This window comes from Mytilus edulis, chromosome 1, assembly GCF_963676685.1.
Source record: "Mytilus edulis chromosome 1, xbMytEdul2.2, whole genome shotgun sequence".
NCBI classification, from domain to species: Eukaryota; Metazoa; Mollusca; class Bivalvia; order Mytilida; family Mytilidae; genus Mytilus; species Mytilus edulis.
In genome coordinates, this window is record NC_092344.1 from 50,550,468 (window position 1) to 50,569,247 (window position 18,780).

General features: G+C 30.2%; 1 protein-coding gene across 2 annotated transcripts; it reads right to left on the bottom strand.

Moving 5' to 3' along the window:
- Positions 1 to 8,795: 8,795 nt before the first annotated feature.
- Positions 8,796 to 17,671, bottom strand: LOC139513460 (putative leucine-rich repeat-containing protein DDB_G0290503). 2 transcript variants are annotated; one of them, XM_071302000.1, is made up of 7 exons: positions 17,632 to 17,671; positions 14,627 to 14,698; positions 14,082 to 14,228; positions 12,600 to 12,710; positions 12,068 to 12,118; positions 10,397 to 11,354; positions 8,796 to 9,898 (listed from the first exon to the last, which is right to left on the bottom strand). In XM_071302000.1, the coding sequence occupies exons 1-7, from the start codon at positions 17,645 to 17,647 to the stop codon at positions 9,856 to 9,858; spliced, it is 1,398 nt and encodes a 465-aa protein (XP_071158101.1). In that variant the 5' UTR covers positions 17,648 to 17,671; the 3' UTR covers positions 8,796 to 9,855. The 2 variants fall into 2 exon arrangements, with proteins under 2 accessions (XP_071158101.1, XP_071158090.1); XM_071301989.1 differs by having other exon boundaries at positions 12,035 to 12,118.
- Between the last annotated feature and the right edge of the window lie 1,109 nt (positions 17,672 to 18,780).

Sequence of the window (18,780 nt, forward strand, 5' to 3'; positions counted from 1 at the left end):
GGTCTATCTATGTACTTTTATGAGCATAATTTACACAAACGAAATATCATATAATCTTATATTTTAAAACCTATAAATTTTGATAGCTTAATTAACATTTTTCTAAATCTGACCATAATGAACACTATTAGTTTTGCCAACATATAGCGTTGGTCGTTACAGGAACGCATATTCAGTAATATTGTAATACTCTATATACCAAGGACATCATTCATTCGAATTTTCGCGGATATAACACTGTTTTGAAGAACACAAACACTCCTGCTAAGGTTATTAATATGTGTATAGTCTGTTACGTCTGACACGCAAATTTTTGACGTTTTGTCAATATGTTGTCCTTATTTTATACTATTGTTAAATATGATAAAACAAATAAGTAGTATTTTTCGGAATAGTACTTACCTGTCTAGTCTATGGATATTAATTTTATATAACTTAACTGTTATGCTTTTATAGAAAAACTTTTTATTAGTGTGGACTGGTTGATTACACGGTATTGACGCAATAACGTGCTTAACGTCAGTAGACAATTTTCTTGCTACTACAAATGAAATACAAACATAAAAACAAATATAACGTTCATTTTTTTTCTTGTTATTAATCTAATATCCTTTATGAATCCTGCTTTGTAATAGACCGATATGCACAGCCGAGTTTTGAACTTGTAAGTTCACATCATGATTTAACAAGAAGACACGTAAAATTAACTGCCTGGAAAGATTATTCTGACCTCGAACCGATTAGATTTTGATTTTGAACTTAGTTTATAAAATAGAAATGCAGGTGCCAGTGATATTTCATTTGGTTAAGCCTCATAAAAACATTCCCGATATCATCATCTATCTTTTAATCTCGATTGATTAGTGTAAACTTTATACTTTGTATAATTATGTTTATTATTTCCTTTCTTTTTTCATCCCAGTTCTATGTGGAATCAATGATACATGAATGCGTAGCTTTTAAACACGTCGCACACACTTCATCAAATGCATTAAATTATTACTAGCGAAGAAGCCCGGGGAAGGTAGAATTGACCCCCTCCCCCTCAAAAACACACTCTTGTTGGCTACAAAAAAATAAGGCTCCAAGAATAATGAGCCTGTGTCGCTCACTTGATATTTTTATTTACAACATACAATTGATGCGTGAAATATTGCAACCTTTAGACTTTTGCTTTAGTTCAGAAATATAAGTAAAAAAAACTGTATTTCCCCCCTATGTTCTATTTTTAGCCATGGCGGCCATGTTGGTTGGCAGACCGGGTCTTCGGACACAATTTTTAAACTAGATACCCTTTAGTATTGATTGTGACCCAGTTTGGTTATATTTGTTTCGGTAGTTTCAGAGAAGAAGATCACAAAAATTGGTTAAAAATTTACTATAAAGGACAATAAATCCTTCAGAGGTCAATTGACCATCAGCGTGTGAACTCTTGTTAAGATTATTTGTACTTATAATTAAATCATGCTGTGTAAGCCTAGGATCCTTGTTGAAGGCCGTAACTTAACCTATAATGATTTACTTTTATGAATTGTTACTTGGATTGAGAGTTGTCTCATTGGCACTCATACCACATCTTCCTATTTCTATGTAGATATTGTATTCATGTTATTATTGTAGATGTAGAGAGGTGAGATTAAAGTGAAAAAATTGATTTGATTTGATTTGATACATTCCTCGATCATTTCCGTTCTTAATTTTACCCAAAATGATTTCCCGTGGTATTAAGCGAAAAATCTACGTCGCTTTATACAATATTCTACTTTCAAATATTTCAAAACTGTGATCATGTATGAAAAAGTTTTAAAAAGGGACCAGTCTATAACTTGTGTTTTTAATGTAAATAAGTCGATAGAAAACATTTGTTTTATATTGGTCACTGATCGTCAACACATATGATTTATTTGTGGAATCATTTGGAAAAGTTTGTTGATTTTTTACATCGTACGACGACAACATATTGCGTCCTGCATAGCTCCAATAAGAAGTTACTTTGTTTTTTTTTAATCCACAAACAGTATACAAATGATCTCATGCATTTATAAGATGTAGGCAAGTCTGTTTGAAAAGTCAGACCAACGTGCATTTAATTTGTTCACACATCGTTGTAAATATAATGGAATTTGATGCGACTGTCATACAAGTGAGAGGTTTAGCGCTATAAAACCAGGTTCAATCCATCATTTTCTACATTCGAAAAAGCCCGTACCAAGTCAGGAATATGACAGTTGTTGACCATTTGTTTGATGTGTTTTATCATTTGATTTTGCCATTTGATTAAGGACTTTCAGTTTTGAATTTTACTCGGAGTTTAGTATTTTTCAGGTAAAACTATGAAGTTACTGTACACTAAGTCTTTTTATATCGATGAAATCCTCTACATTCTGAAAAAATAAATAAATCAGTGTAAACATGGTAAACATATAACACTACAAAGATGCTTTTACCAATAGTTCATCCTTTTGTTGATTGACAGGACTGAAGTTGAAGATCATCATCTCTGTTTTCAATGTGTTTAAAAAAAAAGCCCACAAATTCGAAAAGAAAAAACCCAATTTTCACTGTTAAGTATCAAACTTCAACTATTTTCGATTATTGTGACTTTCTGACCGGAATAATTTTGATTCTCAAGAGGGGATGCACGGTACGCTTCCCCCGCTAACAATTCGGGTTTCGCTCCGATCAGAGTTCATGCAATCTTTTTTTGTTTCTCTGTTTTTGTTTGTGATCCCGAATTTGTTTCAGTTAAATCGATATATGAATATTGAACAGCAGTATACTACTATTGCCTTTATTTTTCGTGATTTGTATAGTTGTACTGTACATGTTTTTTTTCATATGGTTAATCCTCTAAATTTGACAAACTTTCAAAAATTGAGTGAGATTATGAAAAAAGTTTTATTCCTCTTTGTTCGCTTACTATCAATACGATCTGTAGAAAGTATGTAATATGGTAATTTACATTGTACCTTCTTAATTTCATTTTAAATATCAAAAGTGGTGAATGATAACAAGAGGACATTCAGACTCATTAGTCGACGAAAAACTAATATATCGTGGCATAAAACGACGAAAATGCGAACAAGTCAAAAAATTACTACATAGAAAAGTTGAGACTGTGCAACACAGACCTCATAAAAAACTAGGATTGAATTATTGTACTCCAGAAGGTTATAAAAGACTGGATTGCTTGATCGTGCAATTTGATTTCCTAGTATAATTGGCTGATATCACAATCGTTGAAAAAAGGACGGCATTGTTGTTACAGTAATTTGTTCATACGCGTGATCATTTTAGACACAAATAGTCCATCACTGTTAACAAACTAATTTTCGCGTCCGTTTCAAGGGACCGACATCTCCATTACCAATGGGAAAGTTTACATATAAAAGATATGTTATTTCTACTGTTATCTCTTGATGGTCTATATCAGGCCATTGACTGCTACTAGTATTCAGTTTTGCTCGACTTGATGTGTTTTCATCAGTTAAAACAGATACAAATTTATGGTTATGTGCTTCTGCTTTCCCTTTGCTGTCTCCCACTTGAACGATTAGTGGTGCTATTCCACATGAGTCTCTTTTCTTTGATTTAACATATTGCCAAAACTTTTTTCCAACAACGTGTGCTTTTCTCTCACCCTCTTCCGACTAATTCCAATATTTGTGAAATAAAGTTTTGATGTGCTTCTTCTAATTCAGTTTTTCATTGTTAGTACGTTTTCCCTGGTTGTAAACCCTTTGTGTAGAGCATGATCATTTTAGACACAAATAGTCCATCACTGTTAACAAACTCACATTCGAGTCCGTTTCAAGGGACCGACATCTTCATCACCAATGGGAAAGTTTACATATTAAAAAAAACTGTTATTTCTCATGTTCTACTGTTATCTCTTGATGGTCTATATCAGGCGATTGGCTGCTTTTACTAAATAAAGAGAAATAGTAAAAGAAATTACAGAATACGATATGAAGACATCATCTTTTGTCTCAACCTTCTGAATACTTTTCCTCCTGATAATCCCTTACTTGATCGTAAAAATAATTTGTTAATTTCTCGATCTATCCCAATTATTCACTGCATGACCATGTGTTATAAAATTTGTCCCATTAACGTCTTCAATTTGTAAGTATGCAAGGCAATTTGGTGTGCTTTCTTCGGGTTCAGCATTTGAAAGCTGATATAAAACTAATTTACTTCTAAACCGTATAATTCATTTCAAGAAATAAGTTTCCATTTTCTTCTTCAATCTCTGTCTTTTTGTAAATAGAATAAGTAATATTTTTGCCTCCAATTTTTGATTCATATAAGTTTCATATTTAAAAATTATTTCTAAACTGCATAATTTATTTCAAGAAATAAGTTTCCTTTTTTTTCCCTTCAATTTCTGTCTTTCTGTAACTAGAATAAGTAATATTTTTGTCTCCAATTTTGTTTTTATCAATATTAGTTTCAAGAAATGTTGGCAAATAATTTTTAACTGTATCAAAATTCGCAGAGCGCAGCTTGATAAGACTACAGAGGTCCAACCACAAACAATTGGGGCAAAAATATACACAAAATTCGCACTTGATACAGGTCTGTATATGGATTGTAATTTAATATTTGACACATAATAGGTGTCTGACACAGAATAACTGTAGCCAAAGAACTTGAATTGGTTATGTGATTTGAATCATGTTCAGTTTTTTGCTTTTGTGCAATACACAATGCTGTTTGGGAAATTGGCCCCCAATAATTTTTTTTATTTTAACCCCCCTTTTTTTGGCAAAAAAAAAATCTTATTAATTTTTGAAATCTTGGAATAAATTGCCCCCCCCCCTCCCTTCCCCCAATTTTTTTTACCTCTACACAACCCCCCTTTTTACCACAAAAAAATCTTTCCTTCAAGAAATGGTCATAATCTCAATTCAAATTTCCAATGGATTTTCTTAAAATTCTTTCTTTAATACATTATTGAAAACAAAATCACTATCCCTTGTATTACAATGTATTAGTATGTTTAATTTGTAGTTGCAATAGCCTATGTTAAGAATCTAAACAAGATTTTAATCACCACAAATAACATTGGTCATATCATAAAAAATTCAGAACTATCCAAATTAACCAAAATAATAACACTGCATGGATTTTTTTCTTCACAAATGCAATACCCAAAAATATTGCTTTCTTAATTTTGGTTCAATACTTCAATATTGCATGTATGGAGCTGTAGCTCTTGAGATACATATGTATTGCCATAGATGGTCTGCAAATTCTCAAAAGATATCACCAGGACATAATAATAAGATATGATTAAGCAACTACCTTTTATGTTGCTGTACAACCATTCATTTTGTGTATCTGGTATTAATGGTTACAAGTATCAATATTATTAGGTTTTTTTATGGTTGATTTTTAATATGCATGTTATAATGTACTTGTTTTTTTACTGACCAAGTTTGCAAATTCTGCCTACAGAAAATCCATCAATTTTGTGTGCCTATTTCTAATCATGTATCTTAGAACATGTTGGTTTATAAATTTTCTTGTGTCCATCTGTTAGAGCTGAATATTGATTTCAGGTCCTAAGTCATCTCTTTAGAATTAATCAATTAGTGTATAGGTATGTGGTGCTTAAGAGCATGTCCATCCTTGAAGGCTGCATGGTGACACATAGCTGTGGAACTGCAGCTAGGTGACACACAGATGTCTATTTTTTGTAAACTCTCGTTCTCTGGTTGTCTCATTGCTTTTTACTCTGTACCCATTTCTACTTTTGTTGAGGTGTATCTTATAGATCATAACCAGTGGCAGATTCAGAATTTTTCATAAGTGGGGGCCCACTGACTGCCTTAAGAGAGGACAGGGCCCCTCTAGTCATGCTTCAGTGATTTCCTATATAATCAACCAAATTTTTCCCAGAAAAGGGGGTGCCTGGGCCCCTGGAAAACCCCTCTAAATCCGCCTCTGATAACTTTCATATTAATGTATTTTCTTACAACTATTTAGACAGTTTACTTAAAACTGAATAAATAAAATCTGAAAAAATGACACAAAAATATGGACCCCTAAGAACGCTATGCTTTAATCTAAACTGAACAATTTGAAGGTCTCTCAACTTGTTATTCAACTCAATGGCAGTTGCAGTGATTTCTGACTTCACCAAGAAAAATGTTCCATACAAAAAATGAATGATTTTTTAGTCATTCAGAAAACAGAACAAAGGGCTAGGTTTAGTTCATTAATTAAACATTTTTTTTTATTCATATATTTTAATGGTTTTTACTTTCATATGCATATACAGTTAATGTCGTTAATGTAAACAATGAAAGTCATGTACTAAATGAATATTCATAATATCTGCATCGCCAATAACAAAAATGCAGTAAAGTATCTATTGTGATTGAGTTATTTTCTTCAAATCTGCATGAGGTACTGTGATGAAATGATGAGTAGCAGCAAATTTTGACATAATTTTTTTACAATTGGTCTGTAAAAGTACATGTTTATGGCTTTTCTAAATATTTCTTACTGAAGTTAATGAAATTAAATGTATTTTTTCTGTATCGAGCTGGTAGCCCAGAAAAAAAAATATTCTGAGCACCAATCAAAAACTACCACATGCAAATTTGACAACTGCTAGCTTATGACTGTCCTGAAATTATTGTATGGGAAGAGGAAATGAAAAATGGTGGGTGTTGATATTTTTTCAATCATACAACAACAAAAAATTTTTTTTATAAATTCATTTGGGATTCTAAAAAAAATAATTCTCCACTCACATAACTTTGTGGAACAGTCCTTCCAACCATTTTACAGATATAAACTAAAAGCATAGCTTCAGTATGAAGCTATGCTTTTAGTAATAAAATGTAATACATTAATTAGAAATACATTTAATTAATGTAATGCATTAATAAAATGTAATACATTAATTAGAAAACTAACAAGACACATTAACTAATAAATGCATTCTGAAGTAAAGTAAAACAAGTTAATTGAAGTACATGTACTCTCAATATAGAAAACAAAGTAATCAATACTTTTAATATTTTACATTGTTTTGTAAAACTTCAAACTTAAAATACAAGAGAGAAGTTGAAATCAGGCACTGCACATAATAAATAAATAATTCTATAAATAGATTTTTACATAAAATACTTTTGTGCAGATAAAACTGCATAAATTCATTAATCTAAAAAAATTCTCAGTTAAAATATATTTCTAAAACTATACCTTCAGCATAGGCATAAAATAGTACATGTAAACCATTTAGAAAGACATGATAGACAAAAGATGAAATAGAAAAGAAACAGAAAATCAGATCATAGGTAGATAACAATCAGATATTGGACATTTTTTGGTTGAAAAAAAGGGGGTGGTAATTTCATTCGTCTGGTTTATTAGTAGAATTAGGGCATCTTGTCATAGTCTTTCAATTGGTTATATCTTTTGTGTTTTAATAGTTTTATTGTTAAGGATAACATACATATTTGCAGTGTTTTTTGTAAGGTGAAATTAGCATAACAATACTACTGCAGTAGTAGATTTTAATGTCATATTGATAGATGGTGTTAAGGGAGTTCGCTTCTCAGTTTCAAAGTAATTAACTTTTCAAAACATTAGTTTATATTGATAGGGGATTAATAAAGGAATCCAAAGAGCAAAAAAAATATATAGGTCACCGTGCTTGTTTTCCAGATATTAGCCATTGACATTTTGGCGGGAAAATATTCTCTCTTGACTTTTCATAAATTTATCATTGACAAGTTGAAGTTCTCAAAAACTGTTAAAAAGTAATTAAAATTTTATAAGACTTTTACAGATGGTTTATCATTATACATGTAAAAGATTTACAAAAAGAAAAATGGGGGTTACCGGGAATTTTTTTTCAAGGCATTCCAATGTATAAAACCAGAGGATTCCGAAAATCTGACAAAAAATACAAAACAGGACAAGCTAGCTTCCTTAAGATAATAATAGATTAATTGATTGGTGGTTGCTTAATCTCCAATAGCATATATTACAATTTAAATGCATGATTTATAAAAATATACAAAATGATGGAAATTATTATTCACTGCATATATTTTTACTTTTATACAAATAATATATGGATTTCAAAGTAAACAAAAATGTTGGTATTAAAATAGTCTTTCATATTTCAGAAAAACAAACAAATCTGCTGCTTATTCAAATTTGAACACATCAACTGGTACTGAGACATATGTCTAAATGTCTGATTGTAAGATTGTAATACTGGGTACCTCAAAAATGGCAGTGATTTTGAATATACTTTAAGGTTTATTCATGATTTTCTTTTCAAATTATTTCAACAATATATATTATTAAAACTCCCTCTCTAGAAAACATTCTACTTATTTCAAATTTAGGTGAAATATACATTTACACTATTGTGGTTTTACATTCAATCGGTTTTTAAATTTAAAACTTAACTTTTCACTGGGATGAACATGTTAATAATGTTCTTCCATAAAAGAAACACAATTAAAACAGTGCAATAAAAGAAGGAAGAGAGACATACATCAACATATTTTAAACAATGTTTATAGTAAACTTAATATAACAAACAAACTAGCAATATACACTGCCAGAACAAAACATAGGATTACAACAACATAAAGCAAAATACTTAATAGCACTACTAAATTATAACATGTATAAGCTGTTATAAATTGATAAAAAAATAACAATGACTAAAATGCAATTTCTGTATAAAGCCTTATCAATTTAAAATAAATTTTAAATACTTGTATACAAATTACCTACAACAAACCATTAATATTTCCCATAAAACTTAATCCAGTTACTTTACAACAGAACAGATGCTTGTAGGTCTAACATTGTTGCACAGTAAGTTTTTCTTCACATACCAACATTTATTTTTGAGTTATCTCCCATTAAAGCAAGTATTTTTGTGAATATTCAAATGGTATTGATATATTGACGGGAATGGACAAAGCTTAAGGATTACTGTAATGACAATAATAACTCTTCAACAAAAACTGTTATTTTAAGCTTTGTCCATTCAGGAAGATCAACAAGTTATACCAAATCATGAACTGGTCTAGAGATTGATTGATTGTTGGTTGCTTTACGCCGCACAAGCACAACAAGGCTATATAGCGGCGAGAGAACAAACTGAATTCTTTTTAATAACTGAATTTAGAATATATTACTACACAAATTATAACACAAAACTTTTTCAAATTCAGCCTTATGTCAAGATATAAGTATGGAACGCTGTATGTACATGTAACTGCTAATATACAAAGCAAACACATATATACATGTATGAATATTTGAAAATATGGATGCCCTATATGATATGAAGGAATGTGAAATATATTAATGTAACCAAAAAAGTACCAAAGCAACAACTTTATATTGTTATTTGGTTTTTATATAATGTAGCACTTGTTTTAACATATTGCTCCTATAAGGTTTGTTTTTGGTATAAAAAATACATGTACCAACTATATATCTATCTCACACATTTTAAAATGCAATACAGGTAGTCAAAATCTACAAGTAATTACAATATGTATACTTAAAAGCATGATTATCTATATTGATCAAAATGCATATGAGGTCAATTTAATTTAAAATCTACTGTGCCATTAAAATATCTAACAAGTGAACGAAATAAACAAAACTGGTATGAATGAAGAACACAGGTTTCCTGAGAGTCTATATGACACCTAGTCTGTAATCTAAATTCTTATAAAATGGCCATTTCATTCATAACAAAATATACATATACATATATACATTTGTACAAAGTAAAAATTTACACTGTCATTAATAAATTAGCTGCACCGAGAGTTTGCTGAATATAACAACTTCTACTGATTACTGATTCTGTGATTTGGCTTGTATTTTCATCATCAGCTTACTGAAAAGAGAAATCATTTATGAATGACATTTTACAACAATCACAAACAATGATATCAGTTATATTTCACCTATATTTAATAAAGTTTGAATATTCATAACCACGGAGTCTGACTTGTACCTTTGTTTGATTGGTTTTCAGAGAAGAAACTCTCTATCTATCTACACACATGTAAATTGAAAATTCTTCAAGTTCATAAAATTGATAGAATTTATTTAAAGTCAGTAGTACAACTTATACAAGTATTTTCTTATTTATCCTTGAAGACATTTACTTGCATGTGTGAACAGTTTTCTCAGATTTCTTTTCAATGTTTTGAATTATCTCCCCTCACCCTTCTCCACAGATTTACTTTTACAGTAATTCTCCCAATATTAAATGTTTAATTTGTTGTAAGCAGGTATTCATTTAACATGTAAAAGTGAGGACACTGTATATATTAATATTATATACATAAATGTTGTAAATGATACATACTAAGGTGCAGCATATACTTACTTGCACAACATTTTAACATCCTTTAACTGATCATACAGATCCTGGTTAATTCTGTCTTGTTCTACCATCTGTCTTCTTAAATCTTCATCATTCTTCTTATACTTCATTAAACTTTCCTTCTGTTTCTCAATTATGGCCTTCTGCTCTTCTATCAGCTGACTCTGTTCTGCTATAATTTGTTCTTTGGTCTGACCAACATGAACTTCCATATCTATTTTACTATTTAGATTGTCTATTGCTTTGTTGTTTTGTTCACACATTTCATTTATGGTTTTACTTTTGTCATGATTTTGCTCAATGAGATCATTAATTGTAGCACTCTGTTCATTGATTGTAGCACTCTTTTCTTCATCTTTCACATTAAGTTCATGAATTGTAGCACTTTGTTCATTGATTGTAGCACTCTTTTCTTCATCTTTCACATTAAGTTCATGAATTGTAGCACTCTGTTCATTGATTGTAGCACTCTTTTCTTCATCTTTCACATTAAGTTCATGAATTGTAGCACTTTGTTCTTCATTTTGCACATTTATTTCATTAATTGTAGCACTTTGTGCCTTCACTTCATCTTTCTTTTCTTTAATCATCATCTTCTGTCTCTTAATAACTGACCCATACTCTCCCTTTGTATCCTCTAACTCCCTCAACTGACTACACTGATCACATATCTGTCTATCTTTCTGTGTTATTGTCCTCCTTAACTGGTACACATGTCTACCTTGTACTTCGGTAATATCCCTTATTCGATTATTATCTTCTGACTTTTGTTCTACTTCGTTTTCTAGCTGGTGAATATTATCTCTTAAGAAATTATTATCTTGTTCTAAATCATGAACTCGCCTCAACTGCCCATTGTAAATATGATTGACCAGTTCCAATTGAGAATGTAATAATTGCTGCTCATCTCTTTCATGATAAATTTCATCATCTTTCTTCTCTATAGTTCTCATCATTTCAGCTGTAAAATAAAATTCAAGATTATATTTTTTATGGATAAAAAATGTTCCAAAATTTGAAAATGGGGGATAACTCTATTTTTTGTAAGAAACAAAAGTCTATTTATCAAAGTGAAGAAATTTGGAAAACTATGCAAATTCAACATAATATTCAATCTGATAAAGGAGTTTTTATTTATCATCTTTTAAAAAATGATGATTTTTGTGTGGAATTTAATGAAAAACAAATACGCCATTGATTTAATATATACAGAATCTGTAACCACCAATTGAACAAACCCACATTAATCAGAAGTATTGACATCTACATATAAAAATTAATATGAATAATAACCAGTACAAATATGTTATGTTTGACTTATAAGGTATGATGAGTTATATTTGTTGTAAATTTTCTAACATCTGAAAAATGCCTTAATAAGCTTTCCAATTTCAATATCAATACAAATAGAAAGATTTATAAAACTCTGTATATTACAATGAAATCAAAGCATTTGAAAAGAAAAATCTATTACAGCATAGTAAAATAGTTTGAACCTTCAACCAATTATATAATTCACCATATTTAGGGAGCACAAAAAATAAAGTTTCCATGTTTATTTGAGAAATATTCATTAATATGAAATGTTTGATTTCACTGATCTATCAGAGTTTGGTTGAGCAATCCAAACATTTACTATACCTAGTGACTGAGTTCTTCTTTTAGTTTTATTACCTCTCCAGTTGTTGATGAAAATTCTGTACTGTAAACAGTTAGGGATTTCTCCTGAAAACAGAACAAATACACAAAACTGAAAATTGAATGAGCTTAAGTTTGTTCAGAAATGTAGTCACCTCTATACTCATTTGGTGAGTTTTGTCATGTCTTTTTTTATGTAAAAGTCTCTCATAACTCTTTTGAGAGTGGCTCTCAAATGTTTTTAAGATTGTTTACTTTTAATCAAAACATGCTGTAGATAGTGTATTCATGTTTGTATTGTACATGTAGAGAGGTAAGACTATAATAAAATATTTGATTTGATTCGTCTTAAACTAAGATATTTATATATTGTATGTTACGCAACTTCTCCTCATTGTAATGCTCTCTGTTTTAAGAAATTTTCTTTTGTAAATAAAATCTTTGAAGATGGATTTCCATGTTAGCCAATCCTTAAAAAAAATATGTTCTAAGTTGAAATACAAAAGATACTATCACACAAAAAAATGTGTTTCATTTTATATTTGAATTGAAGAATATTATTTCATACCTTTCTGCACAAAATATTGGTCCCAAGCTAACTGTAAATCTTCTATACTAAATCTCATTAATAGAAATTCTCTGGTTTCTCTTTGTTGTTCATCTGTGAGGGATCTAAAATCTGAAAAAAAGAAATAGATTAAATGTATAAACTTATTTCTAATTGAGATCTTTTAAAATCAATTACAGCTGCTGGTAAAACTAGTCCCTTCAGTACCATACAACTTTTATTATTTTGAGCTACAAATGTATGTACTTAAAGATATTCAAAGCGTATATATACATGATATATGCACATGTTTAATCAACATAATAATACAGAAGTAGAGCAGTCAAGAAATATGTCAACATTCTAATATCAACTCAGTATCTTAACAAATGGGCTTTTAATTGGTATACATGAATGCAAAATTAATTGTATTATTTTATTAACTGTGTGTAAATTATGGCACAAATGTTTAAAAGAAGTCCATGAAACAATTTTAAATTAATATTCACATTGAAATACAATAATACATATGGTAACATTCATATTCAATACAATAAGGTATGCAGGTGCAGATCCAGGATTTGATGTTTGGGTGGTGTTCCTGATAATTCAGAATCATAAAACTGTATTTTAGCGTGAGAATTTGGTGTTACATTAATTGCAGATGTACATGTGTATGTAGACACATAGTAATTAATAACTTGACAGACATTGTATTAAAAACCACCTGTCCATTTTTTAAGAAAGAGCTTTTGACCTCTATTTGGGTCTTATCATTCTTATGGTTTAAGGAGGCTTGCGGGTACAAAAATTTCAGCAAAATATTAAACATTGTTTTTTTCATTACAAATTTTATTTATAATACCAGTTATTTATTTATTATATCAGTTATTACTTTATGACATGGTACAAAAATTAACCAAAAGAATCGTTTCGGTTTGGCCCAGGATGACTTTTTAAATGTTTATATCATTGAAAAAGCTCCAAATTATCTCCCTTTGGTGAAAAAAAATGCCATTTTTTGCTTTAAAATTGAAATATCTTTTTAAACACATCGGTGACCTATATTTTTTATTATTGTTTTCAAACAAGCTGTACATGAACTAAATAATTGTAAATTTCAGCAATTTCTGTAATTAGGTTATTTTTTTATTTTTATATTACCTCTTTTTCTCCTATTAGTTCAACAGGACAAAAAGGACATTAACAAAAATGTATGCTTCTTTCGAAGGAAGATTGTGAGCTTAAATGAACGGTGACCTCATTTTTTTATTTCATTTTTCTATTAAATATATGATAAAGTTCATTTATAAAAAAATATAACGAAATTCTATATTAGAAAAAAATATTGATTTATACCCACGACCCCCCTTAAATGGTGTTTAGTTGTTGCCTCACTGACATATATACTTCACCATGATCACATCTTCAGTTATACTCCTCTTCTTTTTCTTTACTGGTTATAATGTTATACCTACATTTTGTATATATCTATGAAATTACCTGATAGTTTTCCCCAAATATCACTATCTACAGGAACTGTTCCACCTGTATCCCGTTGGTGAACTACATTATCCAAGTTTGGATGAGGAAAGGTCTCAATCATATGCTTCACTTCTTCTATATGGCTTGCATCCTTGGGTGGCCTGCCTGTTAAAATGAAATAAAATTTAAATTCACAAAATATCTTGCAGCATTGATTAATATTCATTGAAAAATCCTATTGATTATACATTGGATTCTATGCAAAAAGTCCTTAATATAATAGCAAAATCAAAAGCCCAACCACATCTAACAAAAGGAAAACAACTGTCATATAAATTTGTAAAATCCACATGGAGTTAAAATAACCACTCTTTGTTGTGGAACTTCAAAGTGAATGCTGGTGACACTGTAAAACACTGTACATGTTGTTGGTTAAAAAAATTATGTAATTTTAGTTAACAACTTTTTGATTTTAGCTATTGAGAATGAATGACTGAAACTATGAGACTTATGAGTTTTATTGGAAGAAAAATATACAGATATATTAAAAAATTCATAACTACCTGTGAAAGTCATAATTGTCTCCCTTGTCTGTAATATTTTTCTTGTGTTTAAGTCTTCTGTAACTTGTGCAACTACAAAAAACAGAGAATATGAAGCATATCAAAAGTATTTAACCAGAAAAATTAAAATGTGTGACACGTGGCTAAAGAGTAAAAAGGCATTTCGTCATGTTTTGAATTTGTTTGGACCCGTTTTACATAAAAATTAAATACTGTTAACATGTACCTAGAACTTTATTTACTTCCATTGAATATTGAGCAATATGTCTTTACATTTTTACAATAACACGCCAGCTTATCTGATGAGTGTCTACCCTCAAAATATGCATGTTATTTTATGTATAGTGATGTTAACCTCTTGACTCTTGCACATGTATTTGTGTTCTAAATTTAAAAGTATGAAAAGCAGTGAAATAAACATAAATTCAAGAGATTAGCAAAATGTTAACGGACCATTTAATCACTGAAATATCAATTATACAGATCTCTCATCAATATTCAAACTACTTTAATATGTTCATATACATACATTTTCCTTCTCTTGTAATTATTTTGTTATTTCTGGATTTTTCTTGGTTTATCATGTTTCTTATTCCATATAAAATTATATAGCCTCACTGGACACAATTACGAACGATTTTTGAACTTTAATTATTTTTTTTTCTTTGTAGAATACTTTTCTTGAATTGTTTGTACCATAGAATTAAAGATGTATGAATGCTTTTCATTTTGAATCATAACACACATAATTTTCTATTTACGTTGGGATACTTTGGTAAGATTTTCATGACATGGTTTTATGGGTCTAGCAAGCCGAATATGGACACAATAGACCACTTTCGAGTTCATCCGTCACCGGCAAAAACTCGTCAATTATACACGCCTTTATGACGTCATTTACCAGATAGAGGGGCTCGCCTGTATCCCTGCACTATTTACGTTCATCAAGCGTCTTAGTGATCGTCTTTGTGCAGGATAAACTAGAAATAATGGTTGCTCTGTAGGTACTTACTGACATTTCCCTAATGACAGCAGTGTTGATTGTCAATTTTGAGAATTCAATTTGCCGAATAATTCGTACAATATAGAATTATAGTTTTCCAACCACTCGCTCAACATTGGAAGGAAGTGACGACGCCCCCAAACGCACAAATGACGATGATAAAGGCGCGTATAATTGACGAGTTTTTTCCGGTGACGGATGAACTCGAAAGTGGTCTATTACGAACGACACTATATTTATATATCTGGCAGAAAAAATCAATTACAACGATCTAAATTAATGAAACATACATTAATCTTATCTTAAACACATTTCCTAAGAAAATAAGAAGTGTAATATGGTATTTTGAACAGATATATCATGTTATGGAGGGGTATTTGCGAAAAATACCAGTCAAGGGACTGTGAAATTTCCCGAGCCGCCAGGCGAGGGAAATTCTGTCCCAAGACTGGTATTTTTCGCAAATACCCCTCCATAACATGATATATCTGTTTAATTACACCGAATAGATTTGGATTGAAACTCTCTGTACATGTGCAGATAAATACTATCAAGCTGCAATTCATAAACATGTTTATGCATAATTTAGAGTATAAGTGGATATTATCATAGAACCGCGGTAATTATACATGTTTTAATACGCGTTAGCTCGCTTTCATTATGTAACGTCATATCCGAAATCTTTTGGCGGGAAGCCGTCGCGAGGGTAAAAAAGGAATATCCAAAATGGCAAATACCATGGTATTTGAGGCAAATTCACCGGCAGTGGTGAAAAACAGGCAAATTCATTTGAAATGAGGAAAACATATTAGAATATGCGAAAAATACACTGGCTATCAACCAATCAAAATCTTGCTTTCTTATATAAGGTGTTATTATACTTCAAATTCTTCAGCAGTAGTTGAAGACGAAATTAGTGACAAAAATTTTTCTTTGAAAAGGAAATAATTCGGATTTTTTGTTTTTATGCAAGTTCTTTCGTCTAACATGTCTAAGAAGCACTGAATTCTCTTTTTAGTTAGTGAACCTATGATTTTAATTTATATTTAACCTTTACTTTCGGAGTTCTCAGGACTTTTCAATAAAAATACCATTTTCTTCTGACAATGCTCAGGGTCACCCGAGTCTCAGAAAACGTTCATTTTTGGATTATTTGGGCAAGATAAAGGGTATCACACACATGAACAGATTCAGGAGATATTTTTCTATCTACATAATTACAAAAGAAGGCAATTTGCACTAGCTTGTGTGCTTTATTCATGTAATTTCCAAGAGAGGGAGTCATTAATTTATTTTGACATTTACGAAACTTAATTTTTTGTCGTCTGCAACATTAACCAATTGCAAGTGCGCATGAACTTTTTTTTCGTGAAAACACAAGTAATGTAGTGGGTTTTTAATTAATAGAAACATTTATTAATTATCATGCATAAATATAATATAAGGGGGCAAACATTAAAAATCGTTCGTAATTGTGTCCAGTCGTAATTACGTCCGGTAAGGCTATATATATATATATATATATATATATATGTAACAGTTTGATTCTGATTAAACAGAATGTCTATATTTATGATATGAGCATACATGTACAATTTATTGTGTTGTTGAAAACTTCATTGTACCTTTCAAACAAGAAAATATTTCTGTATTATGTTCATGTGTTCATCATGTTTGTCCACTTTGTTTGGATGTTCTACAACCACGTTTCTAGTGAGTATTTTGTATAGCTGTGGCGTTTCATGTAAAGCTTAGTTTAAGAATTGATTTAGTGTACATGAAAACTGCATACAGCAATTATAATTACAGTCAAATACATTTTATAAACAATGTGGAAAAACTCCGGGAAATCTTTGGACGATATTTTTGACTGAAAATCATTTACTGGCAATAATGAGTATGTTTACATCATTTCATCCATGGATTAAACAAAGTGACCAATGTGTTTTTAAGACTGTATATACTATATCTGCAGAGATATTAAAGAAAAATGTATTTTTACCGAATGGGGTATCCATTTTGATAAACAAATCAATCGGAAGTGCTCTTGAAATCAATCAATAACCGAAATCCAACAACTGGCAAATAATTCAACAACGGACGCAAATCAAAATTCATTGCTTTTAACAAGGATTTGTATAGTATCTTACTATACAAATCCTTGCTTTAAAACAGGTTAAAAAGTCACCATTTTCAATATTTGTTAAAAATGAAGTGTTTTATCCAGTATATATATGCCCTCACTCTTTATTTCAAAAGCTGTCGATCATTATATCTCGGTCTCAGTCTCAGTTTCCATTTTAGCCTTTTTCTTTTATAAATTATATAAACTTAACATATAAAAAGACCAAAATAATAGAAGCGTGAAAACAAGAGAAGGACAAAAATATTATCTTGTCCTTAAGTACTTGTGGAAAACTGGTGCTTTAGAAAGAAAAGATCTGAAGAAACCGTGAGCGGTGATATATAGGCATAATCATCATAGTTTTCTTACTTATTTTCAAATAGATCTGCAGTCAATACAGATTCAAGAGCGTTTTAATGATGATTGATTTTAACTTGAAATTTGGACAAAACTAAGATCAATGTTGCCATGCACTTGTTCAAATAAAACAGCATATGATCCGTTACTGTTACTTAGAGTATTATTGTTCAGTAAAGAATATGATATCAACTCTGTTTTCGCATGTTTGAGTCTTGATGTGAAAATACAAAATATCAAATTCAATAATTTTACATCCCCCCTAAAAAAATCATAAAAAACAGAATGGGCTATCTTTTCACGTTTATTTGATAAGGGATACAAAGATTAAGGTTCCTTAAGTTTATACCAACATCATGCAGGGAGACAGATTTGTAAAAGCAAATTGCTTGTTTCTGAATCCTTAATATTATTTCATTGTATAATATGTTTAATGTTGATTTATCTGAATAAATATTGTTTAAACTAACATCATGCAAAGTTTTTTTTTGTAAAATCATACAGTATATTGGTCGTGAATAGAAAGCAGTAGCCAATTATCATGCTACTAAAATTGAAATTCAAAGCATAAGAACAAATCTAACGTTGATTTTTATCTTCTTATTATTTTAATCTTATAATATTCTTTATGCTTTGTAATAGACCGATATGCACAGCCGAATTTTGAAC